Genomic DNA, 23,896 nt, shown 5'->3' on the forward strand with positions numbered 1-23,896 from the left:
AGACACATTAACAGATGCTTTGTACCAAAGTTATTCCCTACAACACCGAGACCTGGAAACCTCCCTACATGAAAGAACAAACAGCTCCAGGTTTGTTTTTTAATCTTAACAAATCCCATTCCCTGATAGCGATTTCTTGTGACAAAACCAGTCAGGGTGGGAGCTCACTGTTGCAGATTTCTGGTATTATCCAGCTGCAAATGTGCAAGTCTGACAAGAAATTCTCATGCTTCAAGAATGCAAGCTATAAAAATCCTGAATTCTTGTTTTTGTAGCTTAGTTCTAGTCTTATTTTATAATTTTATCTTATAATTTTACTATTTTTTTCCTGTATCTGTAAGGCAATGAAGGATTTTTGGTAAAATGTTTGATATAAATCACTCAGACACTATAATTTTAGCGTCTGGTTCAGGAAAAAAAGTGTTTTCTAAAGGCATGTCATATCTCCATTGAGTGATGGTTTTATCACTCATAGAGTGATCACTGAGATGACAAACAAGCTGCTGCTTGACTGGAACTTGCTGTCCCGAGAGGAGGGGCTGGACTGTGTCAGCTCCGTTAATCCCACAGCAGAGGAAACAAAAGAGTTTGTGCAGCACAGACATGTCAGGGAACGTCTTCCAGGAAAGCTCTGTGGAAGATGACAAACCAAGAAGTTCAGGTACCACAGAGACAATTCTTAGACTGTGCAAAGGGTGAGTCCGTGTGTCATTGGATAAGGAACCTCTGAGCAAAGGTAGCTAGACCAGAATAGAGGAATGAGCTTGAAAGAGCCTTTTTTTTTTTTTTTTTTTTTTCCTTCTTTTTTCACTTCAGCAAGTGATTGGCTTCTATTTCCCTGTACAGCCTGTAAGGAGAAAATGCTGTAGAAATCGTTGTCTAAATTATGTTATGGGCCATGATCTGTACTGGCTGCTTGATTTATTTTGTTTCCCAATGGTAAATATTCAACAGAAAGAAACAGCTTTAATCTGCTATCTGGTTTTTGAAAGCGTTCATCTGATACTGATCCAGCATGACGCCTGGGGCATGTTAGAAAGCAGCAAAGTGTGTTTCACCATTGACCTTCCAAAGGAGTTATCACACCTGAGTGAAAGAAGACTCAATGAAAACTCCCCAAAGTTTCCGACTCAATTTTGTGGTGTTTTGTTGCTTGGGTTTTTTAAGGGAATATGATTTGCTATTGTGAGCTCTATCGGTTGAACAGCCCCTGGCAGTGCACACACTTCAGGGCATTGATTACAGGGGTCTTTAAGACAATTTTTTTATCTTCAGGAGGGCTTGTCTGAACTTGTTTCGTGAGCCACCAACCCTTGGAGACACAGGGATCTGGCAAGGTACACAGACCATTAATCTGCCCAGCAGCAAAACTGAAGGGCTGTGGCAAAGGGCCAGGTTCAGTTTGAAACATGTTTCCAGAGCAGTGAACACCCACCCGTGTGCTCTGCTCAGCCTGGAGTGAGTGGCCGTGCCCAGAGCCAGCCTGCGAGCCTCCTCACACACCGCCCAAATCTGCCTGCCCTGCAGGGTGAGCAGGGCTGGATGACTGAATTCCTGAATTTCACTGGCAATTTATTAGCTCAATAATGTGTTTCTGTTTCAGACTCCTGCCTTAAATGAAGGATTAAGGTCCCTCTTCTGAGTGCTTCTCAAGCCTTATTTTCAAATACTACTCCATTTCCTTGTGCACACTGGCATTAAACGCATGTATTGCTATCAGAACAGTGTTATCTTAAACCCATTCTCTTTACATTTTCCAATGTGACAATGACAATTAGTCCTCCCACATTTACTCTTTTAACTGAGTTGTTTCAATCTGCATTACCTTTCTGGACTATTTCACAATGACTAATAAATTTACTGTTTCCACTCTCCCTTGCACACCGATGGATGTTGATTGTTCCTCACAATGCTTTTTGTAATAAAAATTCAGACTCCAAAATCTAAATATTAGTTCAAAGAAAAAAATCACGAATAAGAACATTTCTAATTCAATTCCAAAATTTTAAAGGGAAAAAAATACAGATAGAAAATAAGGAATAACAGTGAGATGAAGAGACGATTGTACATTTTTCAATGAAAGGAGAATTTTATTTAAGCCTCAATTTTAGAAAAAGTTGATTTTCTGAAGGTAGCCATGGTGAGCATTGTAAATAGGTAAGTGGGTGGGGCTGAACTCACTTTGTTTTTCCATTCTTAAATGTCAGAGAAGTAAACTCCAAGTTTCAGAACTATAGCCTGAAGAAAAAATATCATCTGATTCATGCCTTTTGTTTAATTAAAAAAAGAAACCCCAAGCCCAAGCCCCTGCGATGTGCTGCCAGCACTGCTTGTCAGGAATGTCATCACAGTTGGCCTCACCTCTAGGGAGGAGGAATTTTGGAGGGAGGGCTGCAGTGGGGTTTGTCTCCCAACACCCGATCATGAGGATATAAAAGAGGCACCGGGGCAGTGAAGGCACAGGCTGTCTTCTCTTGCCAGGCTGCATAACTGACCTTTGCTCCTTCTCTTGCCTCAGCCATGGCCACTTCCTTCGTGAGCTCTTCCTCCACCTACGGGGGTGGCTTTGGGGGCGCCGGGGCCAGCAGCTCTCGCCTGTCCTCGGTGCGCGTCGGGGGCACCCGCCGGGCCCCGAGCATCCACGGCGGCTCCGGCGGCCGGGGTGTCTCCATCTCCTCGGCCAGGTACGTCTCCTCTTCAGGAGGAGCCTGCGGCTTTGGTGGGGGCTATGGAGGAGGCTTTGGGGGGGGGGCAGTCTGCGGCTTTGGAGGGGGCTCAGGCTTTGGAGGGGGCTCTGGCTTTGGCGGCGGCGCTGGCTTTGGTGGAGGATTTGACTTTGGTGGTGGCTTTGTTGGCGGCGATGGCCTCCTCTCTGGCAATGAGAAGATAACTATGCAGAACCTGAATGACCGGCTGGCTTCGTACCTGGACAAGGTACGAGCCCTGGAAGAGGCCAATTCAGATTTAGAAGTGAAAATCCGAGACTGGTATAAGAAACAAGCTCCCACCAGCCCCGCCCGTGACTACAGCAATTACTACAAGATAATTGAAGATCTCCGAGACAAGGTATGACATTCATATGTAGAGGAATTATAAGAAGGCAAGAGAATTATGGAACTGCATGTTCCATGTCTTCAAAATAATTACAAAAGAAGTAGTTAATTCCTCATCCCAAATACATTGAGGTCCTGAGCGTTCTAGCAGAATAGAGTAGCCTCTTCTCAATTTAAACAACAAATATCTTGTCCTGACAATGTGATGTTTGTTGAAATTAAAATGACTGCAGTAAAAGTTAGCAAAATGTGTTTAGAATTATCAATATATTTATTCAGGAATCAAATAGTAAAGAATGTGACAGGTAGGCCTCAAAGGCTGGAAAGATAATTCACCTGGCTGCAGATAAGATCAGGTGTAGTACAAACACATTTCCCTATTATGGTTCTAATCCATGTTGCACAGAGTATCACAGCCCTCTGGTTTGCTCATGGAATGTGGATCAGATATTTTACCATTATTCACAGGAATTTTTCTCCATGTTTCCAATTGCCAGATCCTTGCTGCTACCATTGACAATTCCCGGGTCATTTTGGAGATTGACAACGCCAGGCTGGCTGCTGATGACTTTAGACTGAAGTAAGTTCACCTGGAGCACATTTGTCTTCACTCTACTTGTCACTCTCTCAAAACAGTTTTTTCTTTAGTAACTTCAGATACAAAACATCCTGGCAAGCAGAATCCATTGATGAAGGACCAATTCAGAGCATAAACCTGACAGAACACAGCATTCAGATCACTGAGCTGTTTGCATGATCAGTTATAGCCCGTGTCTTCATTTTTTGGTGACACTCAAATATTTTTACTAGTCTGAATCACAGGGGAAAGAAGACAGGAATAGGTGGGATTTTCATGTAGAAGGAACTGAGTGGCAGGAAGAGATTGCTGTGGGGCTTCAGCATTCCTCTGCTGGAGTCCGAAATTTAGAGTCAGGTGGGGCTTTTCCAGGCTCAGCAGTACATCAGATGATAAAGGTCCATGTGCAGCTGCCTTCCCTGCAGCAATGCACCTGCAGGTTTCTGTTTTCCCTCCTGCATCCCCGGCAGCCCTGCCCCACCTGTGCTTTCCTGTACAAATCTGGGAGGACACTGCAAAACTCCTGTCCTGTGTGACAATGTTTCTATTGATGCTGATAGTCAGTATTAGGTTCTGCAAGGTGAAATGTCGTGTCCTCCTCAAGAACAAAATCATACGGCTTTGTCTGTGCTTCCTTATGCCATAGCTGGATATTGGAAAAAAACAGCTTTACTGCTTTTACACTTCTAAATCGGTATCATCTACAGTCCACTGTTCCTCCCATATGTGATCATTTTATAGCTCTATCGAATACAAACTCGGAGACGTTCCAGTGCTTGTTTCTCCCTTGAACTGCAGGTATGAGAATGAGCTGTTCCTGCGCCAGAGCGTGGAGTCCGACATCAACGGCCTGCGCCGGGTCCTGGACGAGCTGACCCTGTCCAGAGCCGACCTGGAGATGCAGATTGAGAACCTGAAGGAGGAGCTGGCTTATCTGAAGAAGAACCACGAGGAGGTGAGAGTCCTGGCAGTGCACAGAGATCACTCCCCTTTGGAATTTATCTCTTGTAAATGAAACATACTTGTAAGTTACATGTAAATACGTGTGTCCTTTATGAGTACACAGAGATAGGGAAGCTGTTGCAACGAGAGAGTAAATGTGATAAATGTTTTATGTGTGTTCCATCTGTGATACTTGATAGCACAGGTACTGTGTACCACAGCAGGGATTGCTGGGGGCAGGAGCAGTGTGAGATGAGAGAGGCTGATCATTTTGTGTCCTCTCTCTGCTGCCCACGCAGGAAATGAAAGAGTACTCGAACCAGCTGAGTGGAACAGTCAACGTGGAAATGGATGCTGCTCCTGGCATCGACCTGACCAGAGTTCTCGCTGAGATGAGGGAACAGTATGAAGCTCTGGCTGAGAAGAACCGTAAGGATGCTGAGGCTTGGTTCTTCACTCAGGTACGGTCACACCAATGAACAGCACAGCAATGCACTGCCTCAGCATTACTGCCCTGGCAGGTCCCTACCTCCCTTTCTCAAAATTATTGATTTTTTTATACATTTGTATGTGATTTTACAGTTGTTTTTCCTTTCAGACTGATGAGCTGAACCGTGAAGTTGCCACCCACACCCAGCAGATACAGACTGGCAAGACAGAGATCACAGAACTGCGCCGCACCCTGCAGGGCCTGGAGATCGAGCTCCAGTCGCAGCTCAGCATGGTATGGAGCTGCCCCAAGCACACCATGAGGCACTGCCTCACACTGTCCCCTTCCTCCCTCGCTGTCTCACCTCTCCTCGACTCCCCCTCCGTGGGACAAACTTCATTCTGACCTGTTCTGACATTACTGCACTTTAGAAAGCTGGGCTGGAGGCCAACCTGCGGGACACGGAAGGCCGATACTGCGCACAGCTGGCTCAGATCCAGGTCCTCATCACGGGCGTGGAGGAGCAGCTGGCCGAACTGCGCTGCGACATGGAGCGCCAGAACCAGGAGTACAAAATGCTCATGGACATCAAGAGCCGCCTGGAGCAGGAGATCGCCACGTACCGACACCTGCTGGAGGGCCAGGACTCGCAGTACGTCACTGTCGCCCCCGAGGAGCAGTAGGGGTAAAACCACACAGCGGCAGCTGGGGCGGCCGGGCTGGCTCCGGAGTGCTCAGTCACGCTCCCTGCACACGCAGCCTTTGGAGCACTGGCAAAGCAGGTGCCCGGCAAAGCCCCCGGCACTGCCATAACTCCAACTAAATCTGTACATTGGTGGTGTGGAGGATTTGAAAATACATATGTCACCATTTTGACCGTGATGAATTACAAAAGGCATCAGGCCCCATATATATATCTCACTTAATCCTCTGGTTGCACTGGAATTAGAGCCTTCAGCCTGAGACAACCTATAAAAACCTGCTCCCAGTATTTCCTGGTTTTCTCCATTTGTGCACAGAGGTGAAAATATTCATCCTCACACACCAGTATCCCCAGCTAGAAAAGAGCCTGGAACTGACTCCAGCTTACTTCAGTAAAATCTACATTTTCATGCCCATTTCTCATATCTGATCTATACATTGAATTACTTTTGATTTCTGAGGAGGAATCAGCTCTTTATGTAGTTTCTAGAAGAGGCATTTTGAGGAGAGGAGCAGTATAAGGAGACACCTCAGGACAAGGAACTGGTCTGACCACTGTTCCCATTCCCTTTCAAGTACATAGGGGTGGATTTCAAAGCTGAAAGCACCTTAGCACCACCTCTAGTAACAACACACCTCAGAACCAGCCATTGAGAGCAGCTGTGTGAAATCCTGGCTATCCACATAAATTCCTAAATGGTTCAATAGTTTCAGGGAACAGGGTCAGGAACAGTCATTAATCAAATATTTCTTTTCTACAGGTTGTCAGGACTGAACCCCAAGGATGGTAAGAAATATTTTTATTTAATGAGGGGCTGAAATGAATAGGCAAAATAGGATTAAATAAACCTTTTAGGTTCAGATTTCTTCTTACTACCACAGATTCCATTCTCCCCACAATGAGCATGTTCTGTGTCATGTAGAGATAAAAATATAGTACTTTATTTTATGTGCATTTTTGAAACCAGTAGATTTCCAAAATGATTGCATGAACTCCTCATGGGATTCTAAAATACCCAAATGTCCCAAAGAGTCATTCCTCTGCTGATTCACATAACATACAAGATGCTTCCAAATCCATGTCTGATGTGCACTCCTAAGGTTTTCTGGATGAGGACCAGGAGGGAAAGTGGATAAGATGTAAAGGCAGTTCTGCCTTTGATATGTAAAAGATCTTGTGAGGAAACAAACAAACACGACCTCATAGTTCAGCTCCTCAGGGTCTTGGCAGGGCCTTAGTGGTTTTTTGTTCCCTATTTAATTTTTTTATTCCCCCTACAACAGCATTTGGGAGCAGTGGAAGAGGTCGCTCTGGCGCGGAAGAAGATGCAAGATCTGGTTCTACCCGTGACAAGAGATTCTAATAAAGAAATACCAAAGCTCCATGTGGACCCTGTGCAGCCTCCACACTGGCCAATGCTGAGATAAAGAGCCTTTCACTTTCCCAAATCACAAGAATGTATCCAAGAATGTCTTTCCTTAGATTTGCTCTGCCTTTGTACATGAGCATTGGCTCGCTGGGTCAGAGATGCCAAGCCTGTTTTCTGCTGGTGCTCTATTGTATCCTAACAATAAAGTTTCTGTTCTGCTTCTGCAAATAAATTCAGTCTAATGGTGTTATTTGAAGCCATTGTGCCACACAGCCCACAGGCCCTCCCAGCATGGCCTGCTGGAACCCAGCCAGGGGATACTCTGGGAATAACAACAGCAATAACAATAATAACCTTAAAAATAATAATAAAGATGGTGATGACTGGACAGATAAAGTGCCATTAGATTCTGCCAGCCACCTGGAGCTGATATCAGTTAAAAACAGAGAAGATAACATAAAAAATCCTTAAGATCTTTGTTCTTAATTCCAAGAGCACAACAGGGCTACAATCCATGCACAAATAAAATGCATCTCTGAAAAAACTGCATATATTTGTGTTCCTGTACTGCCTGCAGCACCAACGCAAATTCCTTCAGCTCCTAAGGAAGCATCAGGCACAGTCCAGGTGAAATGAATTGCTCAGAGTTTGCTGCAACTACTTTGGTTTTCATCCATCAGGAAGAACATCCCCAGCCCGTGTCACTGCTGTGCCTGCAGTTTTAGCCACACCACCTTCCCCCAGCTACAAATCCCCCACCAGTGGAACTGAAGAGATGCTGATAAATCTTTAAGAGCCTGGTGAATCCTAGAAGCACAAAAAAGCAGCTACCTAAGCACTGTACTTTGCTCACATAACATGTTTGAAAAAGGTGTCCTTAGCCCCATCACTGGACATTCAATCCACATTATAGTACCTGCAAAAATGATATAATTTCTAGAATAACATCCAAGCTCCTTAGAGACACTATTTTTGTGTCTTCTATTTTCTGACATTTAAGAAAAAGAAAGATACACTGCTGGCATCACCAGTTTGGCCATGAGATTATTGGTGCTGCTGGTAAGAAATGCACATCCTGCTGGCATTCCCAGTGGAAGGAGTTTGGAAGAGGTTCTGGTAAACTGCAGCAAAGTGACTTCACAATCCACTAGGGAGGAAAACTGAATTGCATAAATGATATTTTTTCCTGACCCAAAACCTAGGTTGTTTGTATCACTCTATTGCTTGTATCATTCAAACAGCAAGAGAGGGAATTCCTACAGCACAGGCAGCTCTCCATCCATTTGTATTCCAGATGGAGTTGAATCAGTCAGTGATTGTTGCAGGACACTGACCTGTACAATGTAGTTGTCAAATTATTCTGCCTGTATTTAAACTGCAGCCTCGAAATTCAGCTCAGTTCGCTTCCCATGTTCCAATTCAGTAAGACACCCACAATTCCCAGATGAAGCAATCCGGGACTGCAGAGCAGCACGCATCTCCCAGGGAGCAGAGCAGGCCCCATCCAAGGCTGCCATCTGCTGACAACAGTTTCTTTCCTTACTCCGAGTGTCACTTCCGTTCCCTGCTCTGGATTAAAGAAGTGACTAAAGCCAAATTCAGCACTGCAGCCTGACAAAGAGTCACGTCAGATTTTGAAGTAAGTTCTTTGGTCTTTTTCATCGATCCTCAACATGTGTGGGTCAAAACTGTGTGGCACCTTTTTCAGTTTGGAAAGGCTGAGCTTCAGGAGAAGCATGTCCCAGATCACCTGTACTTTGGATTAATTGCAAGAGAAAATACAATTCTGGTTTTCATTATGTGCTAATTCCATTATATTCTCAGGACTGAGACTCTGTGGTCTCCCACATTGCCAGCCTCTCTGCCAGGCAGGGTGGGAATGCCATGGAGAATTTCAGGTGAAACAGAGAATTCATTTTTTTTCACATTCTATTCTGTACATCCCTGTGTAATTCCATCTCAGTGTGATGGGTCATAGACCACCAGCTTGGCAACCTGAAAATTCAATCTGAAATTGATCTCTGGTGAGATCTGCAGGATGTCATCAGTGCTATTATAATTTGGATTTTTTTTTCAAGTTAGACCCTCAGTTTTTGTCTGATGCTTCAAGCTCATCCCCTTCCCCAGCAGCAGGACTGACTCCAGACCGCAGCTATGGATAGTGGCTATAACCAGAATATCTGGGGAGAGCCAAACCTTGTACTAACTGGAAAACCCAATTTTCAGTGATTTCTTTTCACAAATAGTTAGGAATGACAGGATTTCTACAGAAGGAAGTATCTGAAGAAGGAAGAAGAGTGTGTGTTCAATGTACAGGGAGCTGGGGAAAAGGAAAGGAGCAGGTGCTGAGCAGAGCCAAGCCCGAGCCGCAAGGAGGAGCCCGAATCCTGCTCCGTCAGGAATGAGGCCAGGAGGTACCAGGGAAGCTGGAGTGCAACAATTCCTTATTGCTGCAGCGTTCCAAATGAAACAAACAGGGAAAAACACATCCCTTCCTGTTTCTCCCAGAACAGTTTAACTCTGCTCCATGCGGTCTCCCTGAGCTCACTAGTCAGGACGAGCAGCAGGGCCAGGACAGACCCTGGGGAAGGGGTTTAGCCTTCACCTAGGTAAGGAAGCCAGCTGCAGCTCTCTGGGAGAGCCTGTTCCCACTCAGCTTCATGCCTCTTCCCAAATCTTCCTCCTTTATCTCATCCCTCAGTCATGGACTAGAACAAGACAAGGCAAACCCACTAAACCCCCCAGTTGCCAGAGGACCACTCCCCAGTCTACGCCCCTTACCAGCATGAAGAATAGGACAATCTGCAACAGCCACACTGCGCCTTTCCCTGGTGGATGACACAGTTTGGCAGAAAGTTACTGAGACTTTTGAGAAAGACTATTCCTGCATGACTGCCAGTTCAATTTTTAGGGCTGGTAGCTTTAAATAATCATTTGAATCTTTTGAGTGCTGTTACAAACTCATAGTGTAAGTATGTTCTATAGCTAAGATAAATATCTTAATAGTATTAATGCTGGGAACAGCAAGACATCTTTGCACTGCTGCCTATTGAGACAAAACCACTGAAACAGGACTGCACCTCAAATTATTAGAAAATCAGTATAAAGGTATCTAATTCTCATATATTTCCCCTGGAAATGGGCAGCTGAAGGGAACAGCTGGGCACTACTGACTGTGGACTGGAGGGGTTTTTTTAGTTTAGAATCTGGATGACTTCATGAAAGTCTCATGTCTCCCACAGGCTGAAGTTGTTTGGTCACTAAGCTGTTTGACGGCTGATAGGACACACTGCACTTGAGAATCCACAGGTTTGAGGATCCACGGGCTGCTGTAATTCTACAGCCTGAGAATTACCACAGAAAGTATCTGCATAGCCCCATCCCTGCCCCAGCTTCCCATTTATTCCCTTCATGAGCAGGAAAACATAACATACTAACTACAGGGTTAGAGAGAAGTCTGAGGCAGAGCTGATCCTGTTCCACACCTACGGATTTTGGCCACACCTCACTATTATCATATGAAAAGAAAAAGAAAAAAAAAACCAAACAAGCAAAAGGAAAGCAACCCAGTATGTAGCTGATTCCAAACAACAACAGCATGCAGGCTCATAAACGCTTCAGAATTGACCAAGAGGAAGCACGTTTCGTGATGACACAATCTTGTTGCTGTAGTCATTCATCGAAGGGAAACTCCCACAGGAAAAGGCATAAAGCTGCTCAGGGAAGGCGAAGAGGCTGCTCAGTGCTAGGCAGACAAACCTGGGGTTCGATTCATACAGAGCTAAGCATGAGCACGAGCCAAGGCCCTTTCCAGCTTTTTTCTGGGTCCCTCAGGGGTAGTTCAGGGTGTGGTTTGGCCCAGCAAGGAACTTCTTACAGAGCATCAAGTGCAGATGGTGGTGCCAGCAGCACACATCCCTCCTTCTCCTCCGCCAGACCCTTCTGGCTGGCTGCAGGAGGGGCACCCTGGGGAGGCTTCGGCGAGCACTATGGGGAAAGCATCTTCCTGGGTGGGAATGAGAAACAGACTATGCAGAACCTGAATGAGCGCTTGGCTGCCTACCTGGACAAGGTCCGTGCCTTAGAAGCAGCCAATGCTCAGCTGGAGAGCTGCATCCTAGAGTGGCACAGGACAAAGTCTCATGGAAAGAGGCATGACTTCAACCAGTACGAGCAAAACGTCACTGACATGCAAAGACAGGTAAGTCAGAGCTGGGACTGTGTCATTCTGTACTCCTCTAAGGAATTGGGGTTCTCCTTTATGCTGATGGCTTTCCTTTAAAGAAGTTAAATAAAACCTTTGAAATGTTAGAAATCCTCAGGAAGGTAGTTCCAGGACCTGGGCATAAACATTCTTTGTGTTCACAAGGAGGAGACTGGGCACAAGAAAGGCTGGAAGGGGGCGAGGGGGATTCTGCAGAGAGTGGCAGAATAAAGAGATCCGTGTGCTGCCAAGTGTTCCTTTCTGTACTGAAACTGGGGTTTGAGTAACTGCGGCTGGCAGAACTTGGTCTTTTTGACTGCACAGGTCTTGAGCAAATTACAAAGCAGGAGGAGTGCAGAGCCTGCCCCTCTCCTGCCGCTGTCTCCAGACAGACTGGGACATTCCAGCTCTTTGATTCCTGTGGTAGCAGACAATGAAACTACAGGAGTTTTAGGACCAATGAGCTTATGTAATCAGATGGAAAAATACTTCATTGTAATTAAGAAAATAGCAGTGACAAATTCCTTGTGGATGTTTTCACTATAATTAAAAGGAGAATTTCTGGTTCCTGCCAGTAGTTAATATTAATGTTCAACAGTAACTCTTTCAATCTCCCAAACTCACGTGTCTTCAAATTTAAGCATAATATTAATCTGTATTCATAATGAACATCCTTAGCACTGTAACAATCTGTGTGACTAATCAGTGTAATTAACTTTACATACCCATATGGGGCAAAACCCAAAGCTCTTCCAAAAGCAATGTTGTCGTTTTTCCTCCACTTTTTATAATACAATTACTTGGCATTCTCATGATCCTGAAAAATTCTTTTAAAAAAGGTTTGGAAATTGTATTCCTTCACATCTCTACTGATTGGGGCCAAGGACTTAATCAAACTCCATGCTCACAGCTAAAAGTGTTGCCTCCAGGCAGTAGGTGAGGTGCTCGGACCACAGCCTGTGTATGGAGAGCCAGAAGTGTCATCACCCGTTTATGTTTTAAGGATAAAGAAAGGTCACCATCCCCAGACCGGGCACTTGGGCACTTTCCTTTTTAACAGAAAGAGACATAAAAACTTGCTCATCAAGAACATATATGTGTTCAGGTTGACTTGCAATTAGCAAATCAGAAAGATTTAGGAAGACAGGAAGCATAAAACCGTGATGTTGATTGGGGTGAAGCCTTCACTTTTGAGAAGGTTGTACCTAAACCGCTTATTTTTAACACTCACCCCTTAAACAGCTGTCCCTGGCCACAGACACCTGGAGGCTGGTGGCTGTCCTGGATGTGGAATGAAAGGCCAGGAAAGGATCATTTACAAGTGACAATTCAGTGACTGAACCTAGAATTTTTACTTTCTCTATAAAATATTGCAATTAGCAGCATGTCTGCCAGTAAAATGAGTGAAAATATAGCATCTAATTATTAACCATAATTAAATTAATTAAATGTTAATTTAAAGGGCAAAACTAATGTAGCACCTGCAATAAAATTTAGACTAAATTTAGGGTCCTATATCCAATAACCCAGAATGTCTATGATATGCTGCCTGTCTGAACTTGGAGGTATATAATCATTTAGGTTCTACATTTTTAACCACACTCTCCTGGACACCTGAATTCAGGATGAATGCCTGATGGAGCAACAAGTTTTGGGAAAAGCCTTGCTCCAGCCTGACTCCATCCTAACCCAGATACACAATGAAACAGCACCTGTTCTTCAAGTAACTGTCTCATTCAAACACCCTGTGCTGCTAAATAAGTAAAGTGATCTACAGAGCATTCCAGGAGATGGGACAAAGGACATGAGACATGAGAGGTAAAGTCAGTGCAGGAAGCCTTCTTGGAAAATCCCTGTTTTGAGAAGGAATTGGGAGTGTATTTCCTATACAATAATGTGTGAGTTCTTAATGAAGCTGGCAGTTTGCAGACTGGTACTAGAGACACAGCAGTAAGAATTCCATGTGGCTGTTAAGAGATAAGTGGCACATGTAAGATCCCTTCTGGCTGCAGAGTGACTGGGGCCACACAGCAGTGGGCAAAGCACTGACCAGTGCTCAGATTGCACAGAGTCTCACAGCAATTCTGTACACGGCACAAAGCTGAAGAACTCATGTTGTTTTCTCGTTGCCTTGTACATTCTATAAGGCTGCATTCACGAATTGCCTCTTCTTTGTCACCAAATTCCAGGCAGCCACGCATTCAGGGCATTGCTATAGCTCTTGAGCTGGCCTTGATCGTGTCCCAGGGCAGTATCCGAGGTGCGGATAATTGCGCAGGAATGCACAGTCTGTTAGCAGATTAGTTAAACATTCCACAGCACCTTCTTCTTCACTGCAGAGGTGAACCTTTGACACTTGAGGAGAATTTTGTCATTTCCTTGTTTTTTTGTGATTCATTGAGGTGTGGGAAATTTACTCCAAGGTGTTGAGAGCTCTGTAAATGACTTTTGTATATCCAGAGTGTCCCTTGGTCCCTTGGTTTGCTCTGTGGATGCTGAGGGAAGGTAGCTGGTGGGATGGCAACCACACTTCTCTTTCCTCTGTGTTAGAAAAGGACACGATGCCCTGCATTTATGATTTCCTGATAATTATGTATGAGTTCCTATTGGAGTTCTTTCAAAGATTTGGCACGGAATACTGAACTTTTTGCATTCAGATCCATAGTTAAAAGCTATTCTATGTTATCAGGGACATATGAGCCTTTCCAGTAAGTGCTGAGTGCACCAGAGGAATGAGATTGTGCTTCACCCTTCACATTTTAGGGCAATTTTCAAATCCCAAAGCTAAATCAGACACCTGAATCAATCACTGCATGCTGCTGGTCAATTGAGAGCTGTTATAGGTGCATAACTGAATGGACCACAACAACCAGATGCTAGTGGTATTGTGCATGCAACTCCAGGCTGAAGCCTGTGGTGAGTTGAGGGTCCTGCCAGTGAGTGGCTGCCACCATCACCACAGTGCATCACAACACCAGCTCAGCAGGGTGTTCATGCACAGGCAGCTTTTTAGCATAACATTAACTCCAGTATTTTGATTATACTCAGACACAGCTTAATGGTTCTTACTGAAATTTGCCCTAAAGATGCCCAAAGCAGCTTTGTCAGCAATGCTGAACAGGATCAGAATCCAGTCACAAAACCAGAGGAAGGCAGTGACTGTTATTCTATAATAGACCATGAAGTTTGTGTAATGAAATTCATATCCTCTACCTGGCCAGGAATAGGATGATGCCTCCTGGTTCATACTCTCAAAAAAAGTAAGAAAAAGAGTAAAGTAAGATAACAGGCAAAACTTGCAAAGCACCTAGGTGAATAAGGAAACTGAAATGCTTTTATTCCTATGGTCTCCTTAGCATGGGAATTCCACTATTTAGATGGTTCCTTTGAGCAGCAAAGAGGCTAAACCAGCACAGATTATTTACTGTCACCCCATGGCAACACCAACTCTCCTATTGGATTCTCTGTTTTCCAGATTGAGGATAGCAAGATCACCAATGCCAGCATCCTTTTACAAATCGATAATGCTAACATGGCAACTGAAGACTTCAGGCTCAAGTAAGCTCTTCTTTGGTTAAAGAGGATTAAACTAAACATTACCTTTTCTTGTTAATCCAATAGGGAAGTGATTTTACTGAGGTTTTCTGTTGATATTGGATTAATAAAAACAATGTATAATAGGGGGGAAAAAACCAAAAGCATGTAAAACCCACAAATGATTGCTGAAGAACCTTGAGTCACCCTGTTTATGATACTTAGTGCAGGTCCTGACGAGCAGGTTTGACAGCAGGCACTTGATACTAGTGACAAAAGGCACTTAAAACTGTCATCTGGGATTACAAATTATCCCCTCTAAGCATTGCACTTCCCAGTCCAGCCCTAATCTATTTCCTGGATTTATCACCTCTTCTGTCCAGCTCTGCAGGGAACACCTGTCCTTGTGTAGCTTCTGCTTTGGAGTCCCGTGTGTTGAGCACAGTAACTGAGCCGGTGCATCACTGACTCCCAGCAGAGTCTGATTTTCAGTACATTGAAAAAGAGTTCTCAGATCAACTAAAAAGACAAAATGTTTGTACAGAACACATTCAGGCAGGTCTTTCCAAATGAAAGGGTTTGGCACTTCTGTAAGTAAGACTTCTTAGGAATCAGGAAGATTTTCTTATTTCTAGCAGTTGGTGATCAGCTATAAAAAATATCTCAGCTTTTGGTAATATTGTGACAAATTTGGATATCCTGAGCACTGCCAGCATTTCATTATCAGTCAATAGTGTCACAAAAGGAATCCATGGAGCTACTTTGAGGGATGGGACTCAGACTGAGTTTATTGGGTGAATGGAGAAGCACCAATAGAGCCCACAAAACACTGATTAAAGGGAGAAATGCTAAGGTGTGAAAGTGCTTCCCATGCCCAAGGGAAGACACAGCAGCATCTCCCTTCCTTTGGCTCACTACAGACACTGCAAGAGGTTAGAGAGGAATGTTAGTAACTGGCTTCCATCACATTTTTCTTGTTTTTCTGCAGGACTCAAAAGTTACCATTTTGGAAAAACTAAAGCAATCAGTGCTTGCTGATAGTGTTTTCAGAGACTTGTATGCTCAAAGCTTCCACAACCAGGTGAATGTTAACATGCAAAAAGGGAAGTGAAATAAAGAAACTTTATTTCCTACCATAGAGGAGAAGTTACAAGGGAGAGAGGAAAGTGAAATTCCAAACTAATAAAACTCATTTTATTGCTAAGACTATTTAAAAATATCTAAATAACATATGTTAGAAACAGAATTGGTTCCTTTGGTTGTTTGTCCTGTCCAGTTCCCTACACAGACTCAGCAAGTCTATTTCTCCTTATACAAGAGCCTGAATCGGGCAGTTCTCAACATGCACGTGGTGTCTTCTCTTTCCTCATAAAGATACGAAGCCGAGAAGTGTCGCAGGCAGGGAGTGCAGCTGGATGTGGAGAACCTGCGGAAGGAGCTCGATGGCATGACCATTATTACCACAGATCTGGAAATGGAAATTGAAGGCTTGAGAGAAGAACACATCCTCAGGAGGAAAGACCATGAGGAGGTAGAAAACGTTCCACTTGGTAAAATCCTGTTGCACCAATCTTTACTACCATGTAATTAACTGAGTAAAACCCACAATCTCTAAGTGGGATTGATGATTCAGGACCTAATCCTGTTTCTGAGGCACCAATGAGAGTCAGGTGAAGCAAAAAGCCTGTGTCTGCTTTACCAATTACACTGGGGTTTCAGAGAGAACAGATTGCTGGAGTCTCTCCCACCCATCTGTCATACACAGCTAATAATAACTGACATATTGGACAGAAGTGTTCTCAGAAAGACTTAGATATAAATACACAGAGTGCTGCCGGGTTTTAGTCACCACTTTTTCCTCAGATACTTTTTCCTCAGTTCTGAATATATAATTTCCCATACTCACAGAAACAAGGAGGGGTTGAAGGTTGGAAGGGATCTCTTTAGGCTCCTTTGTCCACCCCCCTAAAGTCAAGCAAGGTAACCCATAACAACCTGACCTGAGCAAAACAGATCTCAAATTCTTGAAGGATCAAAATTAAAAAGAATGGTTGGTGAAGTCAGGCAAAATTACTCATTCTTGCATAATCCTAAACATAGTAATTAGATAATTCTCAAAAGCCACACTACTCTGAATTCTCCAAAGCTATACTCAGTGCTCTCTTATTCCCACATTTATAATTCCACTGCTTGAAACATGCTGGTTTCGCTTGATCTGGTGTTGTTTGCAGTTATTACCCAACACCGGACCAAACATCCTGCTCAGTGTCTGTGCGTTTTTAAAGCGCAGAGTAAAACACAGGGGGCACACAGTGGTAGGTGCAGCTGCCTTTGGCTGACCCCCTCCAGCCCAGGAGAGTTCTTGGACACAGGGGACCAGCAGAGCCATCCCTGTGTCCAGCTGATCTGCATTCCATGATGTCATACCCCGAAAGGCTCCTTTGCCTGGGTGCTTTGAAAATGGTACCAGGCACAGAAGGTTGTGCTACACTGAAAGGAATGTTACCCTACCTGCCCGACTGGTCCTGTAATTATGTTGTTTACACAGTAATTATATGCTTTAATCCAATTATTCCTTTAACAATTACATAGAACTTTTACATTACTCTCCTGTAAACTTAGTTATAGTTCCATAAATATTAACATAAAGGGTAAGAAAGATGGAATTACTGTTAGATTTTCATCAAGGTCTTGGGTTTCTAATAGATAAATAAATAAAAAATGTCAGTGCTTCTTCATTGAGTCCATTTCTTCCAGAAACATTCTATGAAAAGATCTTTTTGAGTGTTTTTTATTGAGTTCTGCCACAGAAGCAACTATGTCATTGGATTAAGTAATATCAGAGTATTATCAATATATAAATTTTAAAAATAATGTTAACTTAATGTATATATAACAATTACCCCCCTAAACCTCTCTGGGTTTCTGTGGCTCTACTTCCATAAATGAGTTTGCTTGTTCCCTCTGCTAACACATGAACAGGATATGGAAGCCAATCGCTCCTCACAAGACTTCAAAGTCAATGTAAAAGTAAACGCAGCCCCTCCTGCAGACTTAGGCAAGATTCTGGCAGAAATAAGAGAAGATTATGAGGCTATAATTGAAAAGAATCGTCAAAGCCTGGACAACTGGTACAAAGAACAGGTAACAGCTAGTCCCTGCTCATTTCCAAGCCCCCTGTGGCTGTACCTGCCTGACCAGAGTCTGAGCTTTTCTCTTGCTTCTGCTCCACAGAGTGCAGCAATGTCCCTGGCAGCAACCCCTAATCCCGAGCAGATCCAGTGCAACGAGAACGAGATCAAGGAGCTAAGGAGAACTTTGCAGACCCTGGACATTGAGCTGCAGGCACAGATTAGTAAGGTATCTGCTGCAGACATCTTGGGCTGCTCACTAACTCCCTGTATTCTCAGAAGTTGTCATGGACCAATTGTCCATTTAAATCCACAGCCCAGCATAACTTTGTTGCAGTTGTTAAAGCATGACGGAAAGTGGAATTCAGATCATGCTCGACTTTGCCAAAATATGCAAAATAGATTCATCAACCATCACCAGAAAGTGAAAAATGTCTCTTCTTATGACAAAATATGAGAAGAAGAAGAAGGGATAGCTGACTCCAAGTCTAGAAAGAAAATGTGTCCAGAAGACAGACAGTAACACAAAGAATGCAAAGTTCATATTTACAAGCCCTGTTATCAGGCATGAATTACAAAAAGTGTGAAAAATATTGGTGGGGAGCTTTCACAACTATTACATAACCTTACACAGGTTAAAGCTCGCATCCCAGAGACCTGGAGACTTTGGAGCAATTCTGGACAGCTCATGCAGAACGGGCAGGACAGACAGCAGTGTCAGGAGCAGAGCTTCGAGCAGAACGGATATGGCAGGGATAAATGACTCAGTTTTGCCTTTCATGAACACCATGCACACATGGCACAGCTTTGTGGTTCTGCTGCCTTCACAAGAATAGTTATGCAAATGCATAAGTGTTTAAATTACCACAGCCTTAATTTTGCAATCTTCTAGCTAGAGACCAAATTTGCTGGTATTTCTGTGTTGTATCTACCACATAAATAATAATCATAGTCTTGGTATTATCTGCCCCATCAGAAACACATGCTGGAAGACACCTTGGCTGACACACGGAATTATTACGCTGCTGCGCTTCAAAACATGCAGCAGATCATCTCCAGGTGTGAGGAGGAGCTGAGCCAGGTTCGTCACGACATGAAGCAGCAGAATAACCAATATAAGGTTCTTCTTGGGATCAAAACACGCCTGGAAAAGGAAATTTCCACATACCGCCTGCTGCTGGAAGGGAATGCTGACGGGTAAGGCAGAGCTGCCCCGACTGGAACAGATGAGAGTCCTCATATTTGGATTATTTATTTGTTTGTTTGTTTATGCTTAATCAAAGCTTGTGAGTCCCATACTACATCAAGGGTTGGTATTTTAATGTGATGGATCATAATAAAAAGCCGGAGCCACTTAGAGTACAGAGACACTGGTACCCATGTAATTTGGATTACCTGAATTAATATAACTTTTTATTTAAAAGAGAATAAAATTCTCCACTCCCACTGCATGGCCATCTCAGCATAGGAGAACACTGGCCTTATTTTTATTCTCTCATCTGATTTGTATGAAGTCAAAAAAGGAAGATCAGCAGCCTTTAGCACTGAAACTCTCAGGCAGGCAGGACAGAGTGGCCTCAAGTGTGAGGGTATTTGTCACAAACCAAATTGGGATCAACCTGAGCAACTCCAAATACATGAGAACCAATGCACCTGTCCCTGGGAGCGGTAGTGAATGTGCCCAGGGATGTTTCCAGTGAGAGTATATACCAAAAGGAAAGCTCACATGGTATAAAAGCATCATTCTTTATCCTTCTTCTTTTTTTTTTTTTTAATTTTATTTCATAGTGGGATAAGGTCTCCTTAGAAACAGTGAGAAGGGGATAAATAACTTTTTTAAATCAGTGTAACATTATTTTCTATTTCATTATCTTCACAGGACAGCAAGAAAATCTGAAACTAAAGGTAAAAGTTCCTTACTTTGTTCTCTGTAGTGACTCTTAATTACTGTCATTTCCAATCAAATTTTACTCAGAGCAATTTTCATCGCACCTGAGTGAACTGTGGAAGGTGTGCATAGCAGGCTCACACAGGCCTTTGAGAAGCATTTCAGTGGTTCCTGGCTGCTGTGAAGGGCTCACTGCAGAGCCCACTGGGCTGTGCCTGCCCATGGGCTGCCTGAGCCCCAGCCCTGTCAGTCACATGGTGGCCACAGCTCAGGCTCCAGACTAAAGCTTTCCTGGGACATGAGGAGGCAAGGAGACTCCACTGGGTGACTAAAACAGTGTTTGCTTGAGAGCAAACTGAAAATCTGCATGTCTGGAAACTCATATTCTGGCATGGCCATGACCTGCAGACATCCAGGATAATCTGCTGGATTTGCATTGGCTGGGCTCTCCCTGTGTTATTCATTTGCCCTGACCTGGACCAGTCCCAGGGTGACTTTCTGGCAGCAGATTTCACACAGAGCAGTAACAAATATTGACTTGAAGGAAAACATGTAGAGAAAACTTTGTTGAGGAGGCAGCAGGCAAATGACTGTAAATGAGGCTTTCCCTGCATCACCTTGTCTCAGCATTGCTCCTTGGCTAATTAAACTTTCTTTTCTTTCAGAACATTCTGGGCTGAGCAACCGAAAGCTCAAAGCGATTGTCCACGACAGCGTGAACGGGGAGGTGGTGTCCTCCACCATCAACGAGCTCCCCCCACAAGCCTGAAGGAAAGCTCTGCCAACCAGCAGCTTTCCCAGCAGCAGTTCCCACGGCCCCTCTGGGAACAGTGTGCCGTGGGCTGACTCCCGTGTGCCGAACAGGGATCCTGTAGTGAACGCGCCTAACACTGCAAAGTGCCACACAGAGCTGGGTATAGCTGGCATTGGTAGTTTAAAGAGCTTTTAGTCACCAAAATGCTGGAAAAAAGCTGTTGAATTAAAGTGACTGACTGAGCTAGTGGCAGATGTCTTCTGCACATCTCCCCAGGGCGGGAATATCCATCTGGGATTCAGTTATCGCTCTGCAAATTAGCTATAATTTAAGGGGAATAATCTCTCAACTTTTTTCCTGGTCTTATGCCTCTCATCATATACCTCACTGCAGCCAATAAATTTTTACGCATTATTTTTCCGGTCTTTGGAATATCTGATTTTGCTTTCCCTTACATATGCCCAGTCCACTGTGGCAGCGTCACTGACATGGCTCAGGACAGCCAACGCCTCATTGTTTCAGGAGGGACAATACTGGAAGACCACAAAAAAGAAAAGAGGAGACACAAATTACAGGTGACATTTACATGAGCAAAACTATTCAACTTCCATATACACAACTTATCAATGTCACCATTTGAAACAGCATTATGAGTAGGAGTGTTGCAAAGTCACTTTAGTAAAAATAGTCCCCCAGAAACATTTCTTTATTTTTCAGTTTGAGAGAAATTTTCTAGCACTGTCTTTACACACTTTCCCTCAGAGCCTCTAAGTACTTTTCCAGACACTCATTCTTTCTTGATGACCTAGGTAATTAAAAAAACCATCTCAGTTATTTGGTCTCAAATTAATGTCACTGTCTCTGTCGAAGGGTTCTGCAGTCAGGCCAGACTGGCGTTTACAGTGCATGCTAAGGTCAGGGAGAGCTGAGGGCCTTAGCCAAACTCAGGTTTCCTCAATTTCTCAGCTCAGCCCAATGCCCGAGTCAGCAGCAGACCCTGACAGCAATAGAGCTATGCAAAGATAAAATCTGGACAAGGAAAAGAGAAATACCATTAGGATGTGTAGATGAGGAAGAGTGTAAGGCAGAAGGAAGAGAGACCAAATGGAACATAATGAGTGTGTCAGGGATTTGCATTCCAAAGTCACCATCTGCGTGTCCAGGGCAGTCTCGCATTCATGAGTGACATTGTCATCATGTCCTGTCATCCCCACGCACCATGGACTCTCACAAAAGGGCTCCTGTTACCTGCCTTGCTTTGAAACAGGGCTCACAAAGGAAAGGGGAAATCTCAAAGGAAATGCAGATTAAACTGAACAAAGTCCACTTCTGTTGTATGATGTTCTGCTACTGGCATGTTCCAACCAGATCCTGATCCCCCTTTGCCCCCTGCACCCCAACTCTCCACCCTTGTTGCACAAAGAGATCCCAAAAGCATTGGATGGATTACCTAATGGTTTCTTTAAACTGGGTAAAACTTGTAATACAGGATTAGTAACTCCTGGCTAATTAAGAGTGTCCTTCCGTATGGCTTACCAGATCTAACAAGCCAGGCCTGGTGTTTGCAGCATCTGGACAAAATGTGCCCAGGTCTTCTTGAACAAATTTCTGTGTTATTTAAAGATATGCCCATTTATCAGATTTACATAGCAGAGCCACAAATAATTTACATCGCTGTTACACAAATAATTATAAAAACTTCTAAGTAGCCCCTTATTTCTACATCAAAGGGAAGTATGTGCTTTGTGTTGGGTTATTGTGCTGAACTACAAGAAAGAAAGAAAGAAGAAGGAAAAGCAAATAATTGAAGTGCCTTATGGAACACGCCTGTCTTTATTTCACATTCCTGAGCAATGCTCTGGCTTTACTCTGCCCTGGTGTCCCCTCATGCAGAGGTGAGATGTGCTCCCTGTGCCCTGTGTCACACTCAACTGTGGGCCGAGTGGTGCTGGAGAAGAGGCAGCAGAATTCCTGTTAAGAGGCAGCAGAATTCCTGTACTTTCCTGCTAAGAGGTAGCAGAAATTCCTGTTCTCCTCTGCTGAAAGGCAGCAGAATTCCCACACCACTCCACCACTCTGATGATTTTAACCTTCTCTTACACCTGTGCTGCTGCACTCTGCACAGGTCAGACCAGTACAGTTCATAGCACCATCCTCACAGCTCACTCCATTATTGACACCATCATGCACTGAGGGCTCAGCCATTCAAGTGTCTTTTACTAAGTGGAGTAAACCAATTAGTCCTTAAACATACAAATAGGCATTACACCACATTCTGTTTGTTTCTGGGAAAAATTGCTTATTTCTGGAGATTCTTTCAGAGCTTCAGAATGCTCTGTAGAACTGCAGGTCTTTCTGTTGAATAGCTTGTGACACTGTGTCACCAGACGTGTGCCCTGTATCTGGTGGTTACTCATTACCTCTGAATTTGTGCTCTGGTAGATAAGCTATGCATTCCTAAATGTATTTAGGGTGGGTCTGCACCCTAAATAATAAATAATGATGCTAATACTTACCACTTGCATGCACTGTTAACATCACGTTCTCACACCACGTTGAGAGATGAAGTCAGGGAGATAATGAATGGGGGCAGTATTATCATTCCCATTTTATTGCCTGAGAAATTGGAAAAAGAGATGACACAACTCGCTCAAGGCTGCAAAGAAAGTCACTGAGAGCCACTAAATTAGAATCCATCACTTCACAGCTTCTACTTAGCCCAGCTATTAGATAATACAACTTCCTGAAGAGCCATTCCCCACTCACAGCAATCCTGTCAGTGTCTGATGCCTCGGAAGAGATAATGCCCTTCATTCATTCCAAGTGTTTATGGCTGGTCAGGACCCTGCATATACTCTGATGATGTTCTTCAATGCACCTGTGCCAACAGCCCACTGAAATGAGTCCTGTACAGAACCCTGTGCTGGTGGCTCTGGCGGCTTTGTAGTATTTGGGAGACTTTAGGAGCACAGGTAGTGCTGCTTCTGATTTCAGAGCAGTGGCTTGAAGGGAAGGAAATATTCAGGACTGTGATAATGTATGGCTTGAAAAATTATTTTGTTAGTTCATTGTATTGAAACTGATTGAACTCTGCCAGCTCCTATTTGTTCTTCTTCAGTATCCCATACACACAGAAGTGCCATTTTGCCATCAAGAAAGTGACAGACCCAGGCACAAAGAAAGTGCAATTTGAAAAATATTAAGTATTACTAAAAACAACACTCTCCAAGTGAATAAATTCTATTTCCCATAAATGGAAAAGGATAGCAAAGAAACATGAGCAGGAGAGAAGAGCATTTGTCAGTCTAAGT

At 43.8% G+C, this 23,896-nt stretch overlaps 2 protein-coding genes across 2 annotated transcripts; both read left to right on the forward strand.

Annotated features, from left to right (window-relative positions):
• The first annotated feature begins 2,480 nt into the window (after positions 1-2,480).
• On the forward strand, positions 2,481-7,306 carry LOC128800364 (keratin, type I cytoskeletal 15-like). Its single transcript, XM_053965471.1, has 8 exons — positions 2,481-3,066; positions 3,551-3,633; positions 4,429-4,585; positions 4,872-5,033; positions 5,171-5,296; positions 5,434-5,654; positions 6,466-6,491; positions 6,989-7,306. Exons 1-8 carry the CDS (start codon positions 2,521-2,523, stop codon positions 7,066-7,068), a joined length of 1,401 nt encoding a protein of 466 aa, XP_053821446.1. The 5' UTR covers positions 2,481-2,520; the 3' UTR covers positions 7,069-7,306.
• A 3,339-nt stretch (positions 7,307-10,645) lies between these two features.
• LOC128800363 (keratin, type I cytoskeletal 23-like) lies at positions 10,646-20,999 on the forward strand. The gene is given in 8 exon segments (XM_053965470.1): positions 10,646-11,275; positions 14,754-14,836; positions 16,187-16,343; positions 17,795-17,956; positions 18,047-18,172; positions 18,920-19,140; positions 19,823-19,848; positions 20,497-20,999. Coding segments are annotated over 8 exon segments (1,509 nt in total). The 3' UTR covers positions 20,601-20,999.
• Positions 21,000-23,896: the final 2,897 nt, after the last annotated feature.

Source organism: Vidua chalybeata, chromosome 26 (assembly GCF_026979565.1).
Source record: "Vidua chalybeata isolate OUT-0048 chromosome 26, bVidCha1 merged haplotype, whole genome shotgun sequence".
Taxonomy (NCBI): domain Eukaryota; kingdom Metazoa; phylum Chordata; class Aves; order Passeriformes; family Viduidae; genus Vidua; species Vidua chalybeata.